Here is a 16384-nt window from a genome sequence, read left to right as displayed (position 1 = left end):
ATTTAATCAGTGAGCTGATCAATAACCTCAGTGACGTCATGCCACTTCCTTTTTGTGAGGGAAGTCGGTGAGGGGGTGGGAAAAAAAATAAAAAAAAATAAATCTGCTGATCAGCCAATCTGCTGCTTTCCCGTCTCTGCGGGTGTTATTCTCCTCCTTTCCTCTCTCCTCCCATCCTCTCTATTTTTTCCTCCTCATCCAGCGATGCTCCCGCCTGGCGTGGCCGTCCTCGGCGCTCTGTCGGCGGGCTGGCTGTAGAGCTGCAGGTCGGTGCTGGTCCCTCCGCCATGGTGCAGAAATCCCGGAACGGCGGGGTGTTCCCCGGAGCGCAGGCCGACCAGAAGAAGCTGAAGGTGGGCTTCGTGGGTCTGGAGGCCGGGGGGACCGAGTCCAGCAGGGATGGAGCTCTGCTCATAGCAGGTAAAACACCCCAAACACACAACAAAAGCTGCTTTAATCATTTCAATCATCAATGCTGGTTCATGTGCATTAATTAAAGGGGACTGTTAATTAATGCACATGCACCAGCAGCTTGTGTGTTGTGTTAGTGTGTATTTGTGTGTATTTGTGTTTGTGCATGTGTGTATTTGTGTTTGTGCACTCAGATCATCAGTAAACCGGATCAGTTTTTTCTGCTGATGAGAATCAGATGGAAACAATCTGCAGATTTGTGACTGTCATGTGTATTGGCTGGCGTTTATTATTATTATAATTTATTATTTCACTTAAGCATATCGATATTATCTATGAAAATGTTAGGATCCAAATTAACATTATCACTTTAAGCATTGACAGTTCAGTTTAAAGAGCTTGAATGAAGATTGAACCCTTGATCAGGTGTTAGTTAATGTGTAAATGATCTGTTTAATCTTTTACAATTTGTCATTTCAACTGTTTTCAGCCACTACACACCAGCTTCAACACTTCAACTACTCTAACTGATGTTTTACTCTAACTGACACAGTTTTACTCTAACTGACACACAAGCTGCTGGTTCATGTGCATTAATTAACAGGGACCGTCAATTAATGCACATGAATCAGCAGCTTGTGTGTTGTGTATTTGTGTTTGTGCATGTGTGTTTGTGCTCTCAGATCATCAGTAAACCGGATCAGTTTTTTCTGCTCATGAGAATCAGATGGAAACGATCTGCAGATTTGGACCAATGACTGTCATGTGTATTGGCTGGCGTCTATTAGTATAATTTATTATTTCACTTAAGCATATCAATATTATCTGTGAAGATGTTAGGATCCAAATGAACATGAATGTAAACAAGCACTGAAAGCAGCTGAAGTGTCACGTTAAGCATTGACACTTCAGTTTAAAGAGTTTGAATGAAGATTGAACCCTTGATCAGGTGTTAGTTAATGTGTAAATTATCTGTTTCATTTTAACAATTTGTAATTTCAACTGCTTTCAGCCACTACACACCAGCTATAACACTTCAACTACTTGAACTGATGTTTTAAATGAACTGTCAGTATAAGTCGGAGTTCATTATTATAATTGCACATTTTGCAGAAATCTGCAGCCAATACAATGCATTTCATCCATCTCTTTATCTTAGATTACAGATAATCGTCCAGGTAGAACCCTGTGACACACCTGTGCCACGGGGTTGAAAGTGTTCAACGAGCTGAAAGTAGTTGAAGTGAAATAGTAGAGAAGTCAAAGTATTGAGAAGGCCTAACACTAATTTTGGGTTGTTTTTATGTGATTTTTTGGTAATAAGAAAAATAAAAAATAATACAAATAAAGCGAAAACAGCTCATTTATTAGTTGTTTGACAGAAAATTGACAACTACTTTGATAATTGATTAATTGCTTTCATCACTTTTCTTCTTGTTTTTTTTAAGCAAGCAAACACATTGACAGTCACCATCTGCTCCAGAAATTAAAACAGATCCAACATAAATAAAATAAAATAGAATATTAAAATAAATATAAAGATGGGGAAGACAGAGCTAACCAATTAAAGCCATTACAATAATACCTACAATGAGGTGAGCTTTCTGAAAGTTAATTAATGAATAATAATTAATTTACGTTTAAACAAAATATGTTTATGAAAACATTTCAGGTGAGAAATAAACCATGTCTGTTGTACCTTGCCATTTAAAATGGTTGATGGGATGTGTAGTTCATTCACTCTGTACACAGTCTTGCACCTTTGCCTTGTTTCTGTTTGGCAATTTATTTTAAATGTGAATCAAGAGTTTTATGGTTTAATGGCTTAGTTTCATGCATTAAACTTTTTTGGTTTGATTTGCATCAATAGAGTGAATGAATGGGAGATTAGTTTCAGGAACCGGAGCCATTCAGAAAGTGGGTTGTCACCGTGGAGCTGTATGAATGTAGAGATTACCTGAGCCAGTGTGTGGAAAAAAGGTGTCAGTAAGTGTCAGTATGTTTAATATAAGTGTGAATGACTGAATATCTAAACCCATGTTCAGGTGGTGAGGAGGGGCCTCGGCGGCAGCGCAGCAGCGTCTCTGGAGTAAAGAAACCTCCGAAGCGAAACGCCCTCTACAGACGACTGCAGAACTTCCTGTACAACGTCCTCGAGAGACCTCGGGGATGGGCCTTCATCTACCACGCCTATGTGTAAATACCTGTCTCACACCTGTCTGTCTACAAATATATATAAAGATATGTATGTATAGATATATTTATACACATAGATACTAGCGGTGAAGTAAAAAAACGATATTAACTTGATATATCAATTAAAAGAAACTCTCAGGATCAGCTTGATCTCAGATCAGGTGTCACAGTCTCAATCTTCCCCCCTGTAATACAGATCTGAGATCAGAGACATTATATTGAAGCAGGAACACTCAGTGTGTTTAATGTGTGTGTGTTTGTGTTTAATGTGTGTGTTCTCTGTTCAGGTTCGTGCTGGTGTTCTCCTGTCTGGTTCTGTCCGTGTTCTCCACCATCAGAGAGTACGAGAAGTCTTCAGAGGACGCTCTCTACATTCTGGTAAAAATACACACATCATTCATCTTCTGATCAGAGAGACAATAACGCTGATCTGAGGATCAACTGAATATGAATTCTGTTAATATGTCACTGAGATATTTTGAGGAACTTGTGTCCTTCTGAGTTTTAGTTTGATGTTATTTTTAGTCAGTTTAAATCAGGATGACTATCTGTGTATGTTTGATTTTTACACCAGTCAGCTCGTTGTGATTATTATTCATTTGAACTGCACACAGTCTGTTGTGATTGGCTCTTTTATGATGTTTTATAGACTGAATGATAAATCTTTTAATGGAAAAAATAATAAGCAGATTAATAAATAATGATTAGTTGAGCTGTGTCTCACCACCGAGCCCTCAACGTAGTGAGTTCTACAGTTTGTAATGCTGTCTAAGCTGAAAATTATTATACTCTATAGACTGGACTCAAAGTATCCCACAATGCATCATTAAAAGTAGTGTACAACTGATATGTACTAATGTTTGTATAGAAAATGACTCTACTTCTCTCTTGATTTATTCCCTCAGTAAACATTGTAAACATGAGTTTATGGTCTCAATCTCTAGTTTCAAGTCTTCTTCAATACAGCATGATGTTCATTTAGTAAATGATGCTCCATTTAGAGTCAAATAGACCATAAAGCAGGGTATGCTTTAGGGCGGGGCTTATTGTGATTGACAGGTCTCTACCAGAGACTCTACTTTACTCCTCCACATTCCAAATATGGTAAACTATGTTTATTGGTTGCGATAAGAACAACATGGCGACGGCGAAATTGCCAAACTCAAGTCTTCAAAACGGCAGTCAACTAACCAACGGGAGACGTCACAATGACAAAGTCCACTTCTTATATACAGTCTATGGTCACTAAACTTGCAATATATACCATCATGCATTGCGCTGAAGGGTGAACGGCAGACAGATGAGAGGATAGAGAAGAGCAGCCCGATTGCAGCGCAACACAAACGGCCACAAAGTACTTTGTATTTGTATATTAATGTGGAAAAATCTAATTACTGAGTGTGTCGTTGTGCAACAGGAAGTAGTGACCATTGTGGTGTTCGGGGTGGAGTACATGGTGAGGATCTGGGCTGCAGGATGCTGCTGTCGCTACAGAGGATGGAGAGGACGACTCAAATTCGCCAGGAAACCTTTCTGCGTCATCGGTGAGTCTGTTTACTTCAAACGGGGAAATAAAAACAGCCGAGCATTACCGACTCTTTTAATCAAAGTCGCCAAGTTACCAAACCCTCAGACTTCAACAACACTTCATTTACCTTCAGATTAAAAAAACACTTCATTTACCTTCAGATTTTAACAACACTTCATTTACCTTCAGATGTTAACAACACTTCCTTTACTCTTAGATTTTAACAACACTTTACCCTGATACAGGTGAGTCTGATGGCTTTAACAACACTTCATTTACCTTCAGGGTTCTAGGAAAACGGTTGAATGATGTGAGACAGTATAATCACCTGTCATCTGTCTGTCTCTCTGTCTGTCTGTCTCTCTGTCTGTCTGTCTCTCTGCAGACGTCATGGTGTTGATAGCCTCCATCTCAGTGTTGGCTGCAGGGACTCAGGGGAACGTCTTCGCCACTTCAGCCATCAGGTCGCTTCGTTTCCTTCAGATTCTGAGGATGATCAGGATGGACCGACGGGGAGGAACCTGGAAACTGCTGGGGTCGGTGGTCTACGCCCACAGCAAGGTACCCTGGGAAAATACCCTCCTGTATCGTAACGATTGTTTTCATTCTTGATCAATCTGCAGATTAGTTTCTTTTCGTTTATTTTTATGTCTTGTTTTGTCCACAAATATTTAAATATCCCAAAAGATCCACTGAGATATAAGTCAGAATGGGAAGCTTGGATTTGGCATTTTAGCTTAAAAAAATGACATTTTAATTAATCAATAGTTAAAATAGTCTTAATGTTGATGACAGAAGAACTGTAACTCCACTTTATCTGACGTTTCAACTGCTTTCACTCTGGTGTCAGCAGTATTGGTTAATTGGTATCGTCTTGCTGACGGGGAGCTTGACATCTGTTCGTTTCCATTGATCCTGGAACGAATCGATCAGAGCTACTGATGACTTGTGTTGTTTGAACTCTGTGACCCTTTGTTCTCTCTCTGTCTCACTGTATCATGATGTCTCTCTCTCTCTGTCTCACTGTATCATGATGTCTCTCTGTCTCACTGTATCATGATGTCTCTCTCTCTCTGTCTCACTGTATCATGATGTCTCTCTCTCTGTCTCACTGTATCATGATGTCTCTCTGTCTCACTGTATCATGATGTCTCTCTCTCACTGTATCATGTCTCACTGTATCATGATGTCTCTCTCTCTGTCTCACTGTATTCTGATGTCTCTCTCTGTCTCACTGTATCATAATGTCTAACTGTCTCTCTCTCTCTCTCTGTCTCACTGTATCATGATCTCTCACTGTATCTGATGTCTCTCTCTCTGTCTCACTGTATCATGATGTCTCTCTCTCTGTCTCACTGTATCATGATGTCTCTCTCTCTCTGTCTCACTGTATCATGATGTCTCTCTCTCTGTCTCACTGTATCATGATGTCTCTCTCTCTCTCACTGTATCATGATGTCTCTCTCTCTGTCTCACTGTATCATGATGTCTCTCTCTCTCTGTCTCACTGTATCATGATGTCTCTCTCTCTCTGTCTCACTGTATCATGATGTCTCTCTCTCTGTCTCACTGTCTCACTGTATCATGATGTCTCTCTCTCTGTCTCACTGTATCATGATGTCTCTCTCTCTCACTGTATCATGTCTCACTGTATCTCACTGATGATGTCTCTCTCTCTGTCTCACTGTATCATGATGTCTCTCTCTCTCTGTCTCACTGTATCATGATGTCTCTCTCTCTGTCTCACTGTCTCACTGTCTCTCACTGTATCATGATGTCTCTCTCTCTCTGTCTCACTGTATCATGATGTCTCTCTCTCTGTCTCACTGTATCATGATGTCTCTCTCTCTGTCTCACTGTATCATGATGTCTCTCTCTCTGTCTCACTGTATCATGATGTCTCTCTCTCTCTGTCTCACTGTATCATGATGTCTCTCTCTCTGTCTCACTGTATCATGATGTCTCTCTGTCTCACTGTACTCTCCTGTCTCTCTCTGCAGGAGTTGATCACTGCATGGTATATCGGCTTCCTGTGTCTCATTCTGGCCAGTTTCCTCGTTTATTTGGCTGAAAAAGAGGACAACGAACAGTTTGAGACGTATGCAGACGCCCTCTGGTGGGGACTGGTGAGACAACATACACTAATATAAAATTATATATATATCTCACTTGTCCTAAGTGATGAAACAATCTGATTGGTCCGTGTCCGTCTCTGTCAGATCACCTTGACAACCATCGGCTACGGAGACAAGTTCCCCATCACCTGGAACGGACGTCTGCTGGCTGCAACCTTCACTCTGATCGGAGTTTCCTTCTTTGCTCTGCCCGCTGTGAGTCCCTCTAATGTTTATTTGAGTTTACCTGGTTCATCACCGCTCACCTGTCTGTCTGTCTGTCTGTCTGTCTGTCTGTCTGTCTGTCTGTCTGTCTGTCTGTCTGTCTGTCTGTCTGTCTGTCTCTCAGGGGATCCTGGGTTCAGGCTTTGCTCTGAAGGTTCAGGAGCAGCACCGACAGAAACACTTTGAGAAGAGACGGAACCCAGCAGCCGGTCTCATCCAGGTGAACCAACACTCTGATTGTTCTCCTTCACAACTCAGACATGAAGCTTTTACCGATATCCGTCCAGAATAAACGTCCATAAATCTGGATTTAAAAATCCTTGACCAGAGCAAGTGATGTTAAAGTCGGCAGGTTTCCGTCCTGCTTTGTCAGCATCTGGTTTGTAGCTGTTTCCGTGGAAACAATCATCTCATCTCTGTCGTCTGCAGGCGGCGTGGAGGGTTTACGCCACAAATCTGAGCCGAACTGATCTGAATTCAACCTGGGATTATTACGAGAGGACTGTCTCCGTCCCCATGTACAGGTGAGAGTCCACCTGTCCACCTAAAGGGAATCATTATGTAAATAGTCTGTTAATTAAGGACAACACATCGTTAATTATTCTGTGTGTGTGTCCAGGTTGATCCCTCCCCTCAATCAGTTGGATTTATTGAGGAACCTCAAGAACAAATCAGGACTCTCGTTCAGGTCTGAAATGTTTCAGTACACAAACTACTACAAGTACTGCAGTAAACAGCAGAAAGAAATGTCTAATATTGTTGAATTGTTTAACATTCAATAAAGTCAGGGTTATCATACAATTCTTCATGATTCAATGGTTAATATAAACTGTCTGTCTGTCTGTCTGTCTGTCTGTCTGTCTGTCTGTCTGTCTGTCTGTCTGTCTGTCTGTCTGCAGGAAGGATGTCCAGCCTGAACCGTCTCCCAGGTAAGTGTCCAGTTCTTGCTCTAAACAGTCAATACCAGTTAATATAACAGTTACTACCCACTAAAGAGGGACTCATTTGTAATTGTGTTGAATTTGCAGTTTTCGGAGTATTTTTACATGTTGTGGTTAAACTAAAGAACTTTATTGGACTTGTCTCTGGACAAACTGTCCGGCGTTCAGGGTTTATATTTATTGTTAGCTTCATGTCGTGGCCAGTGAGTTGTACACTGTGAGATTAAAAATGTTCATGCAGACAGGAAGATACCCTGCTTTATGGTCTGTTTGACTCTAAATGGAGCATCATTTACTAAATGAACATCATGCTGTATTGAAGAAGACTTGAAACTAGAGATTGAGACCATAAACTCATGTTTACAATGTTTACTGAGGGAATAAATCAAGAGAGGAGTAGAGTCATTTTCTCATAGACGTCTATACAACTTTTTTAGATGCTAAACCCTTTGTCTCCTGTCCCTGCAGTCAGAAGGTCAGTCTGAAGGAGTGGGTCTTCTCGTCTCCCCGGAGTTCAGGAACCAAAGGGAAAGGTTCTCCTCAGAACGGTGGGTTTTTAGAATCAAAGTCCTTCTTTTTAAGTCACAAAAATGTCCCAATAGGTTCTCTGATGAGTACTGAAGGTTTGATGAAGACACATAAAGAACGTGGACTCATATCTGTTGTTTTTCTGAAGTCATTTTTGGGCCTTTTCTCACTGAATGAACTGGGTTTAGTTTGATCTGTTGAGATTTAACACTATGCAGGTTCTTATTCCCAGTAAATAACTGGATAACCTGTTTATCATGCATTTAACCAGACAGCATGAGCTTGTTTGTGTCACAGGTATCAGTAGGAACTGGTTTAAATGAGAACCTGCAGACTGCTGGACCGACATTAACCAGGAAACAAATAAACAAAATGATTCTGGTCCCATTCTTGTCTTCCTTCTTTCCTTCCCTACTTCCTACCTCTAGCGGTTCCCACAAGTGGCCCGGGTGGTACTCCTGGCGCTGGTCCTGGAGTACCCGGGGGTCCTGGAGGAATTGGGAGCGTCCAGGCCCTGAGACGGTCCCCCAGCACGCCCAATCCGGAGGAGAGTCCCAGCAAGGTTCCAAAGAGCTGGAGCTTCGGAGAACGCAGCAGAACCAGACAGGCCTTCAGGATCCGAGGAGCCGCCTCCCGCCAGAACTCTGAAGGTAAGAGGGTCAGAACATCTGCCTGAACATCACAACTCCTACAGGTGGAGATAAAACATCCACTGGTACAGGAGAACATGAGAAACCAAAACTCAGAGGACCTGAAACTCAGGGTTTGTTAAATAAAAACCTACCAGTGAGCAGGTTAGTTGCCACGGTAACGAACCCAGAGTTTAAGTTACCGCTCTTTCTCAAATAAACTCAGAAAACTCTGAGTTTCCCTCATTAAAGAGTTTTAATGACATACTTTCTGAAACAAGGCTCTGAATGAGCTCCTCTGTTGTGATGAACTTTACCTTTTCTTTGGTACGTGAGTTATTCTTCCAGACTTTTAAAGGCCCATGTGGATATTATTGGCGCACCGTACTTATTAAGTATTTTTTTTGTAGTTTACAGATATTTTCACGACATTTCATTTCTTACTCATCCACCCATGAGCAAAAGAGAAATATTTGAATTTCATTGTTCTGTAGGTTTTTTCATATTCTCAGCTACCTAGAAGCAGCACATTGTGATTAAAATGGTTTAGTTTATTCTTTCTGCCAGAAAAGTGCTAAAGATACCTGAGAAAGTTTTCTCATGTACTTAAGTTATACTAAGTAGAATAGGACGGGTGCATCTATCACACTATCAACACAACATGTTCATCAATATTTATATATATTTGTATAAATATATATAAAACATTGTATAGTCATCATCTCATTGTCTTTAATCTAATGTCTTATATAAGAACATAATCCTCCTGAGCTTCGTGTTTCTATACTTAACCGTTACATTTAAAGATAACATCCTGGCGTATGTTGGTGTCGCTTCAGATCAATTTAAAATAAGCACATTGATGATACATGATACATAAACAAATAAAGTTACCCGAAACACTAGAAAGCCAACGCAGAGTTTCACTGGATTTAGCTCTAAGATGGTGATGATGGTGGAGATGGTGATGGTGTTGGTGGGGGAGACGATGGTGGAGATGTTGTGGAGATGTTGGTGGAGATGATGGGGATGGTGATGGTGGTGGAGATGGTGGTGGTGGTGGGTGGTGGGGGAGATGGTGATGGTGATGGTGGTGGTGGAGATGGTGATGGTGGTGGAGATGGTGGTGGAGATGGTGGGGTGGTGGTGGAGATGGTGGTGGTGGTGATGACGATGAAGAGTAGACTGGATTCTTCCTCTGAGGTTTGTCTCCTCTCCCCTGCAGTGTTGATAGAGATGCAGGACGAAGAGTTCAGACAGAAGAGCTCCCCAGGTCAGCACACACACACTAACACATTAACACACTCTAACACACTCTAACACACTAACACATTAACACACTCTAACACATTAACACACACTAACACATTAACACACACTAACACATTAACACATTAACACACACACTAACACATTAACACATTAACACACACTAACACATTAACACACTAACACATTAACATTAACACACACTAACACATTAACATTAACACACACTAACACATTAACACACACTAACACACACTAACACACACAACACACACTAACACATTAACACACTTAACACATTAACACACACACATTAACACACATTAACACAGCGTCAAACTCTAGTTAAAGACTTTTGTTATTTTTGTTTAAATCGTCGGGAGCTTATTCCTAAAATTGAGTTCAATAAAATTACCACAAATTAGGATTTATTAAGTTATGTGCAGAGCAAGGTCACTGGACTTAAAGGGGACAAGGTGTGTGTGTGTGTGTGTGTGTGTGTGTGTGTGTGTGTGTGTGTGTGTGTGTGTGTGTGTGTGTGTGTGTGTGTGTGTGTGTGTGTGTGTGTGTGTGTGTGTGTGTGTGTGTGTGTGTGTGTGTGTGTGTGTGTGTGTGTGTGTACAGGTTAATGATCAATACATACATAATAAATGTTTCACACATCATCCGCTGCGTCTCCATTTAAAGGTTGTTTTTATGAATGCTTTTTCATTTCCCAGTTTGTACATCCTCCATTCCTTTCCTCGCCTCCTCTCCTCACACCTCGAGGCCACAGCCTTCAAACAAAAGAGACGACGCTGCCTCAGTTTTTAAGCAAAGTCAACTAAATATGACACGTGTGTTACAGATGCATACCGCTGTATTTTATCATCACTGTCGGATGAACATTACATTGTTCATGAAAACTTAATATTTTTACTTTTAATTTAATTCACAATGTTGCATAATGTGACAAGAATAATCGCTTGTCATGCATTTTTATTTAACACATATATATTATAGGCTTTATATATATGTAATTATTGATACACTACAAATGTTTGTATGAAAAATACCATACAAATACAAAGTCCTGTCCGTCTATGTGACGACATGAAATACAGAATATTAGCACCAAATGCAAGAGAATGTTGTCATCGATAACAAAAATGACAAAAGCAGCTGTTTGCACTTGTAAGCATCATGTCTCGATTATAGCAGTTGAGTTGGATGTATTCTATAATCAATATAAAAACGAAGTAATATCAAGATTAAATGTCTTTAAGGAATGCAGTTAGAACAAAGTCGTACGAGTTGATACACAAACTGAAACGGGCAGAATGTTTGTTTATCTTAAAGATTTACAACTTATGAAAACAAAGTTTACATTTGTAGAGTCCCACTATGGTTAGAGATTATTCCAGTTGTGTTTAACGCCTCTTTTATTTGTTCACGGTCGCTGAAAAGTCTTCCTTCCTCAAAGTATACACCGGTGTTTCCTCGCTCTTAGCTCCTCAAGGTGCTTTTTAGGAATTAGGATTTCCTATAAAATGGAGCGCTGAGATGGAAGCCTGAGGACTGAGGAGACGAGGAAGCACAAAATCTAGAAATGAGAATGAGGCCCTGTGCTGTTGTTGTTGTTGTTGTTGTTGTTGTTGTTGTTGTTGTTGTTGTTGTTGTTGTTGTTTTTAGACGCCAGCCTGCCAGGAGAAGACATGGCCGACGACAACAAGAGCTGCCACTGTGAGTTCGTCCCTCAGGATCTGACCCCGGGGTTAAAGGTCACCATCAGAGCCATCTGGTATGAACTGTTGGTTAAGATTTCCCCTTCAGAAAAAATCATTTATTTATCAGTTTATCTGCTCATCATTCATCGCTTTAGTCATTGTTTTTTATTATGCACTGAACTCATTCTGCTTTTTATTCACATTATTATTATGATTTATTTTCTTTTATTTGTGCTCACCCCAGGGTCAAAGGTCACCATCAGCTGTTGGGTAAGAGCAGTTAGTCTGACCTCCAGTTAGCTTCATTGTTTTCTGTTTCACTGGTTTCTGTTGTCTGCAACTAAAGAGATGTTCTCTCCTCTTCTTCTTCTTCTTCTTCTTCTTCATTCTTCTTCATTCTTCTTCTACTTCCTTTTTGCTTCTTTCCTCTTCTTCTTCTTTATTCTTCTTCCTCCTTCACACTTTCTTCTTCTTTCTTCTTCTTCTTCTTCTTCTTTCTTCTTCTTCTTCTTCTTCTTCTTCTTTCTTCTTCTTTCTTCTTTCTCCTTCTTTCTTCCTTCTTCTTCCTTCTTCCTTCATCTTCTTTTTATCTTCATCTTTTTCATTCTTCCCATTCTTCTCATTAAAATAATATCAATATCAATATTATTCATTTCAATAATATCATCCTTTGTTGTTGGTGTCTTTCCTTTAGACTGTTGTTTATTCCTCCTATAGCTCCTCTCCTGTTTGTTAGTTAAAGTTAAAGTTCTGTAAAGTTAATTCATACAGATGAGCTGTAAAGCAGTAGCTCCAAACCAACCTTCATCACTCCTGGTCCTGGTCCAGGATAAATGACGAAGCAGGAGACTAGATTAGGGGACAAACATTAGGACTTTATCTGTGATGATGAATCTGATTTGTGACGACTGATGGGACCAAGTTGGACCAGGTCTGTTTTCCAGTCTGGGTCAGTTGGTGTTGACAGATGAAATCTAATTATGTGTGAGTATATAAAGAGTCTGGAGTCTTCAGACCCAACCACCAGGTCTGAGATGAATCTAGTCTACAGAGACCAGACCAGACCATAGACTATTTGTGGAATGCCTCCTTGAAGCCTCGGGTTCGGCACTTTTGCGGTCCCCATCTTGAGTTTTGGCCGTCGCAAATCCTCTCTTTTTAGAACCAGAAGTGACACAAGAGGGCGGAGCTAAGTACAACTGCTAGCTGAATTTTTGGGCGACCAAAATGGTTAAAATGAACTTTCAATTAAAGTTAAAGTTGTAAGATAGACAAGGACAACTCCCAGATCGGACAACACCGTGGTAACGACCTGTCAATCACAGTAAACCCCGCCCTAAAGCATCCCCTGCTTTATGGTCTGTTTGACTCTAAATGGAGCATCATTTACTAAATGAACATCATGCTGTATTGAAGAAGACTTGAAACTAGAGATTGAGACCATAAACTCATGTTTACAATGTTTACTGAGGGAATAAATCAAGAGAGAAGTAGAGTCATTTTCTCATAGACTTCTATACAACCAGAGGAGTCGCCCCCTGATGGTCAGTAGAGAGAATGCAAGTTTTAGGACACTTCAGCTTTGGCTTCACTTTTCAGACCCGGAGGTTGCCGCCTGATTCAGATCCATTGTCAGAAGACTCTGTAGGTCTGTGAGATGAATCTACAGCCATCGGACTAGATTCACCTCATCAGTACCGTTAGTGCCTGAGACCACCTAAACTCCGTCAGCTGACTTCCTGTTTTCTCCCTTTCTCCCTCTCAGTATCATGCGCTTCATGGTGTCAAAGAGGAAGTTTAAAGAGAGTCTTCGTCCCTATGATGTAATGGATGTGATTGAACAGTATTCAGCCGGACATCTGGACATGCTCGCCCGCATCAAGAACCTCCAGTCAAGGTAAGACTTCTGACCCCTTGTGTTTATATTTTAAGTTGCTTCAGCATCTCCTAAATAGAGTTCAGACTTTGGTTTCAATTTTAAAAAAGCAAAAAGCCACATTCACTGAAAAAAAGTGGTATCGTTGGTAGAAATCTGCTCATATTTTCGAATGCAAAATCTTTTTTCAGACCAGTACTTTCTTTAGAGTATACTTCACCTTCACAGTTTTAGGCTAGAAGTTTAATAGTTTACTGTGATGTCACTGTGTGATGTCACTGTGTGATGTCACTGTGTGATGTCACTGTGTGAGGTCAATGTCCTCGTGCTGTCTCCTGATTGGCAGGGTGGATCAGATAGTCGGCAGAGGGACACCAATCACAGACAAGGACCGTCCCAAAACGGCCAACGAGGAGATTCCCGAGGATCCGAGCATGATGGGGCGGTTGGGGAAGGTGGAGAAGCAGGTAACCAACGGCAACCAGACTGTCGCCCAAAAAGACTTTCAGCAGATCAGCCCTGAAAGCCCTGTTTTTTCTTTGGATGCAGCTTCAGTCTTGAATGTGTTTGTTCCTCTGCTGGTCTCGTCCCTCATAGGTCCTGTCCATGGAGAGAAAGTTGGACTTCCTGGTTAACATCTACATCCAGCGAATGGGAATCCCTCAGGCCGAGACCGACGCCTACTTCGGAGCCAAGGAGCCGGACCCGGCCCCGCCCTACCACAGTCCAGTGGATCAACTGGAGAAGAGCCAGTCCATCTCCAAGATCCCACAGTCAGTGTCTACTATTACCACAAAAACCAGTACACATGAGGACATGTTGACCATAACATGTTGTTTACATGTTTGCTTGTTGATGTTGTCTCTTTGTTTTGTTAATATGATGTTTACATGTTGTGCAGGGCGTTGCCTGGCGACCACATCGAGAAGAGTCGTTTCGTGACAAAGATGGTCCGCTCCAGCAGCTCCACCGAACACAGGAACTGCAACGCCCCCACCTGTCCGCCCTCCACCTCCTGGCAGCCAATCAGCTCCCAGCTCCACCAGCAGGCCCCGCCCCCTCCCCACCGCAGCCATGGCAACACTCTGAGTCCAGTGGGCGACGGGTCACTGGTTCGACTCCCGCCTCCTCCGGCCGGAGAGAGACACGGCGGGAACCGATCGAACCGGCACAGCACCGGAGAACGAGGGGGGGCAGAGAGACCAGAGAGGGGAGGAGGAGAAGGAGGAGAAGGAGAAGGAGGAGGAGGAGGAGGGGAGGAGGTGAAGCCGGACAGTGACGCCTCCGTTTCCATACTGTCCGTTGACCACGAGGAGCTGGAGCGCTCCTTCAGCGGCTTCTCCATCTCCCAGTCCAGAGAGAACCTGGACTTCCTCAACAACAGCTTCTACCCCTCCGCCAACCTGGGAGATCAGCGAGGAGGAGGAGGAGGAGGAGGAGGAGGAGGAAGAGGAGGAGGAGATGGAGGAGGTAGAAGAGGAGGAGGTGGAGGAGGAGATGGAGGAGGTAGAGGTGCCGCCCGCTGTGCCACCGTCCGGCCATACATCGCAGAGGGGGAGTCGGACTCTGACTCGGAGCTCTGCGCTCCCTCACCACAATCGGACCAGGCCTGGACCGAAACCAAGTAGAGGCCAAGGTAAACCGGAGCAGAACCAGCAGAACAATTAAAGTGATAATCAAAAATAAAACAATGAAACCGTGAAGTGAAAGTTAACGTTAAACACAGCTGGAGTCTCAGAGTGAAGCATCATGGGAACTCTGAACGGCACGAATCACCGGGTGCCACGCTGGTTTTATTAACGTGAATGTTTTAAACTGTACAGCAAATGTTTGTTCTCACTATCATCTCATTGGTTCTTATGCTGGGACACGCTGGCACCTGATTGGTTGCTTGATTCCATGCTAAACAAACATGTAAACACTATTATCAGTGTTACTTTTGAAGTTATTCCTCCATTTGTTTTAAAAACAACCTGACACAAAGCATCATGGGAACAACGGATACGTCACCATGGCGACAGACTTGTTCGTTTGTTGTCTATATTTCTTATCCAGAGCTCAAACACAGAATCACCCTCCGTCTTTGGATATTCTTCAGGTGAAGATCTTTCCTTTGATTTTCATCAGTCCATTTATAGTAAATCTATTTTGATTATTTACAGTTTATCTGTCTTTGTGTCTTTCTCTGAAAAGCTGAGATATTAGTTTCTACAGTTCTGCCAAGCCCGTTACTCGTGGCTTTGTGTTCTGAAGACGCCTTTCTATGGAGGAATAACAACAAAACAGAACAAATCAGGAAAATAAATATACACATATGGTCAAATTAAACAAAAAATATATTTTTGGAATGTTGTCCCAGCTTAAAAGCATATATCCTTGACAAAGACAAAAAATAATAATATTAATAAATATTTAAAATATAATAAAATAAATAAAAAGAAAATGGAATAAATATAACGTAAACCATATTGTGGAGAATTTTACAATTACAGAGAGTTCTGACTGAGCAAATCAAGCACATCTTCTCCAACACAGGTTATTGTTGGCCAAAGATAACCAAAATATGTTCCAAGGTGGAACCACAGAATAACTTTTAATACGCCAAAAAAGACAGATTTATGGTCAATGCTTTGGCTTCCATTCAGGATTTTATCAAAGTAACCTTTAACCCCACAAAATAACGTAGTTAGGTATCAGCTCAGTTTCTAAGGGTGCGTTCGTAAAAGGTCACTCCAAGCGCCGGACTGGTTTGCCGTGCTATTTAGCAAAACGTTGAGCTTAAGCTAATAGGTTATATTTTCACAAACTCCTGGTATTAGCTATGGCCTACGTTTTTTTTTATTTTGATAGGCATATTGTTACAGTCTAATGTCTAAATATAATGTTGTCATTCTCACTGACGACAAGCTATTTTGAATTATACAAAAAATAGAAATATTATTTTTTTATCCCTTTTTAACT

General features: G+C 41.5%; 1 protein-coding gene across 1 annotated transcript; it reads left to right on the top strand.

Annotated features, from left to right (window-relative positions):
• Nucleotides 1-287: 287 nt before the first annotated feature.
• LOC129105602 (potassium voltage-gated channel subfamily KQT member 2) lies at nt 288-15079 on the top strand. The gene is made up of 19 exons (XM_054616724.1): nt 288-420; nt 2457-2607; nt 2895-2985; nt 4025-4151; nt 4521-4696; nt 6136-6261; nt 6355-6465; nt 6599-6694; nt 6904-6998; nt 7094-7162; nt 7374-7403; nt 7884-7967; nt 8448-8593; nt 11513-11621; nt 13313-13444; nt 13770-13890; nt 14021-14162; nt 14336-14806; nt 14927-15079. The coding sequence occupies exons 1-19, from the start codon at nt 288-290 to the stop codon at nt 15049-15051; spliced, it is 2535 nt and encodes an 844-aa protein (XP_054472699.1). The 3' UTR covers nt 15052-15079.
• Nucleotides 15080-16384: the final 1305 nt, after the last annotated feature.

Source organism: Anoplopoma fimbria, chromosome 17, assembly GCF_027596085.1.
Source record: "Anoplopoma fimbria isolate UVic2021 breed Golden Eagle Sablefish chromosome 17, Afim_UVic_2022, whole genome shotgun sequence".
Classification (NCBI taxonomy): Eukaryota; Metazoa; Chordata; class Actinopteri; order Perciformes; family Anoplopomatidae; genus Anoplopoma; species Anoplopoma fimbria.
The sequence above is the reverse complement of the archived record's forward strand: the minus strand, read 5'-3'. Positions and strand labels throughout refer to the sequence as shown.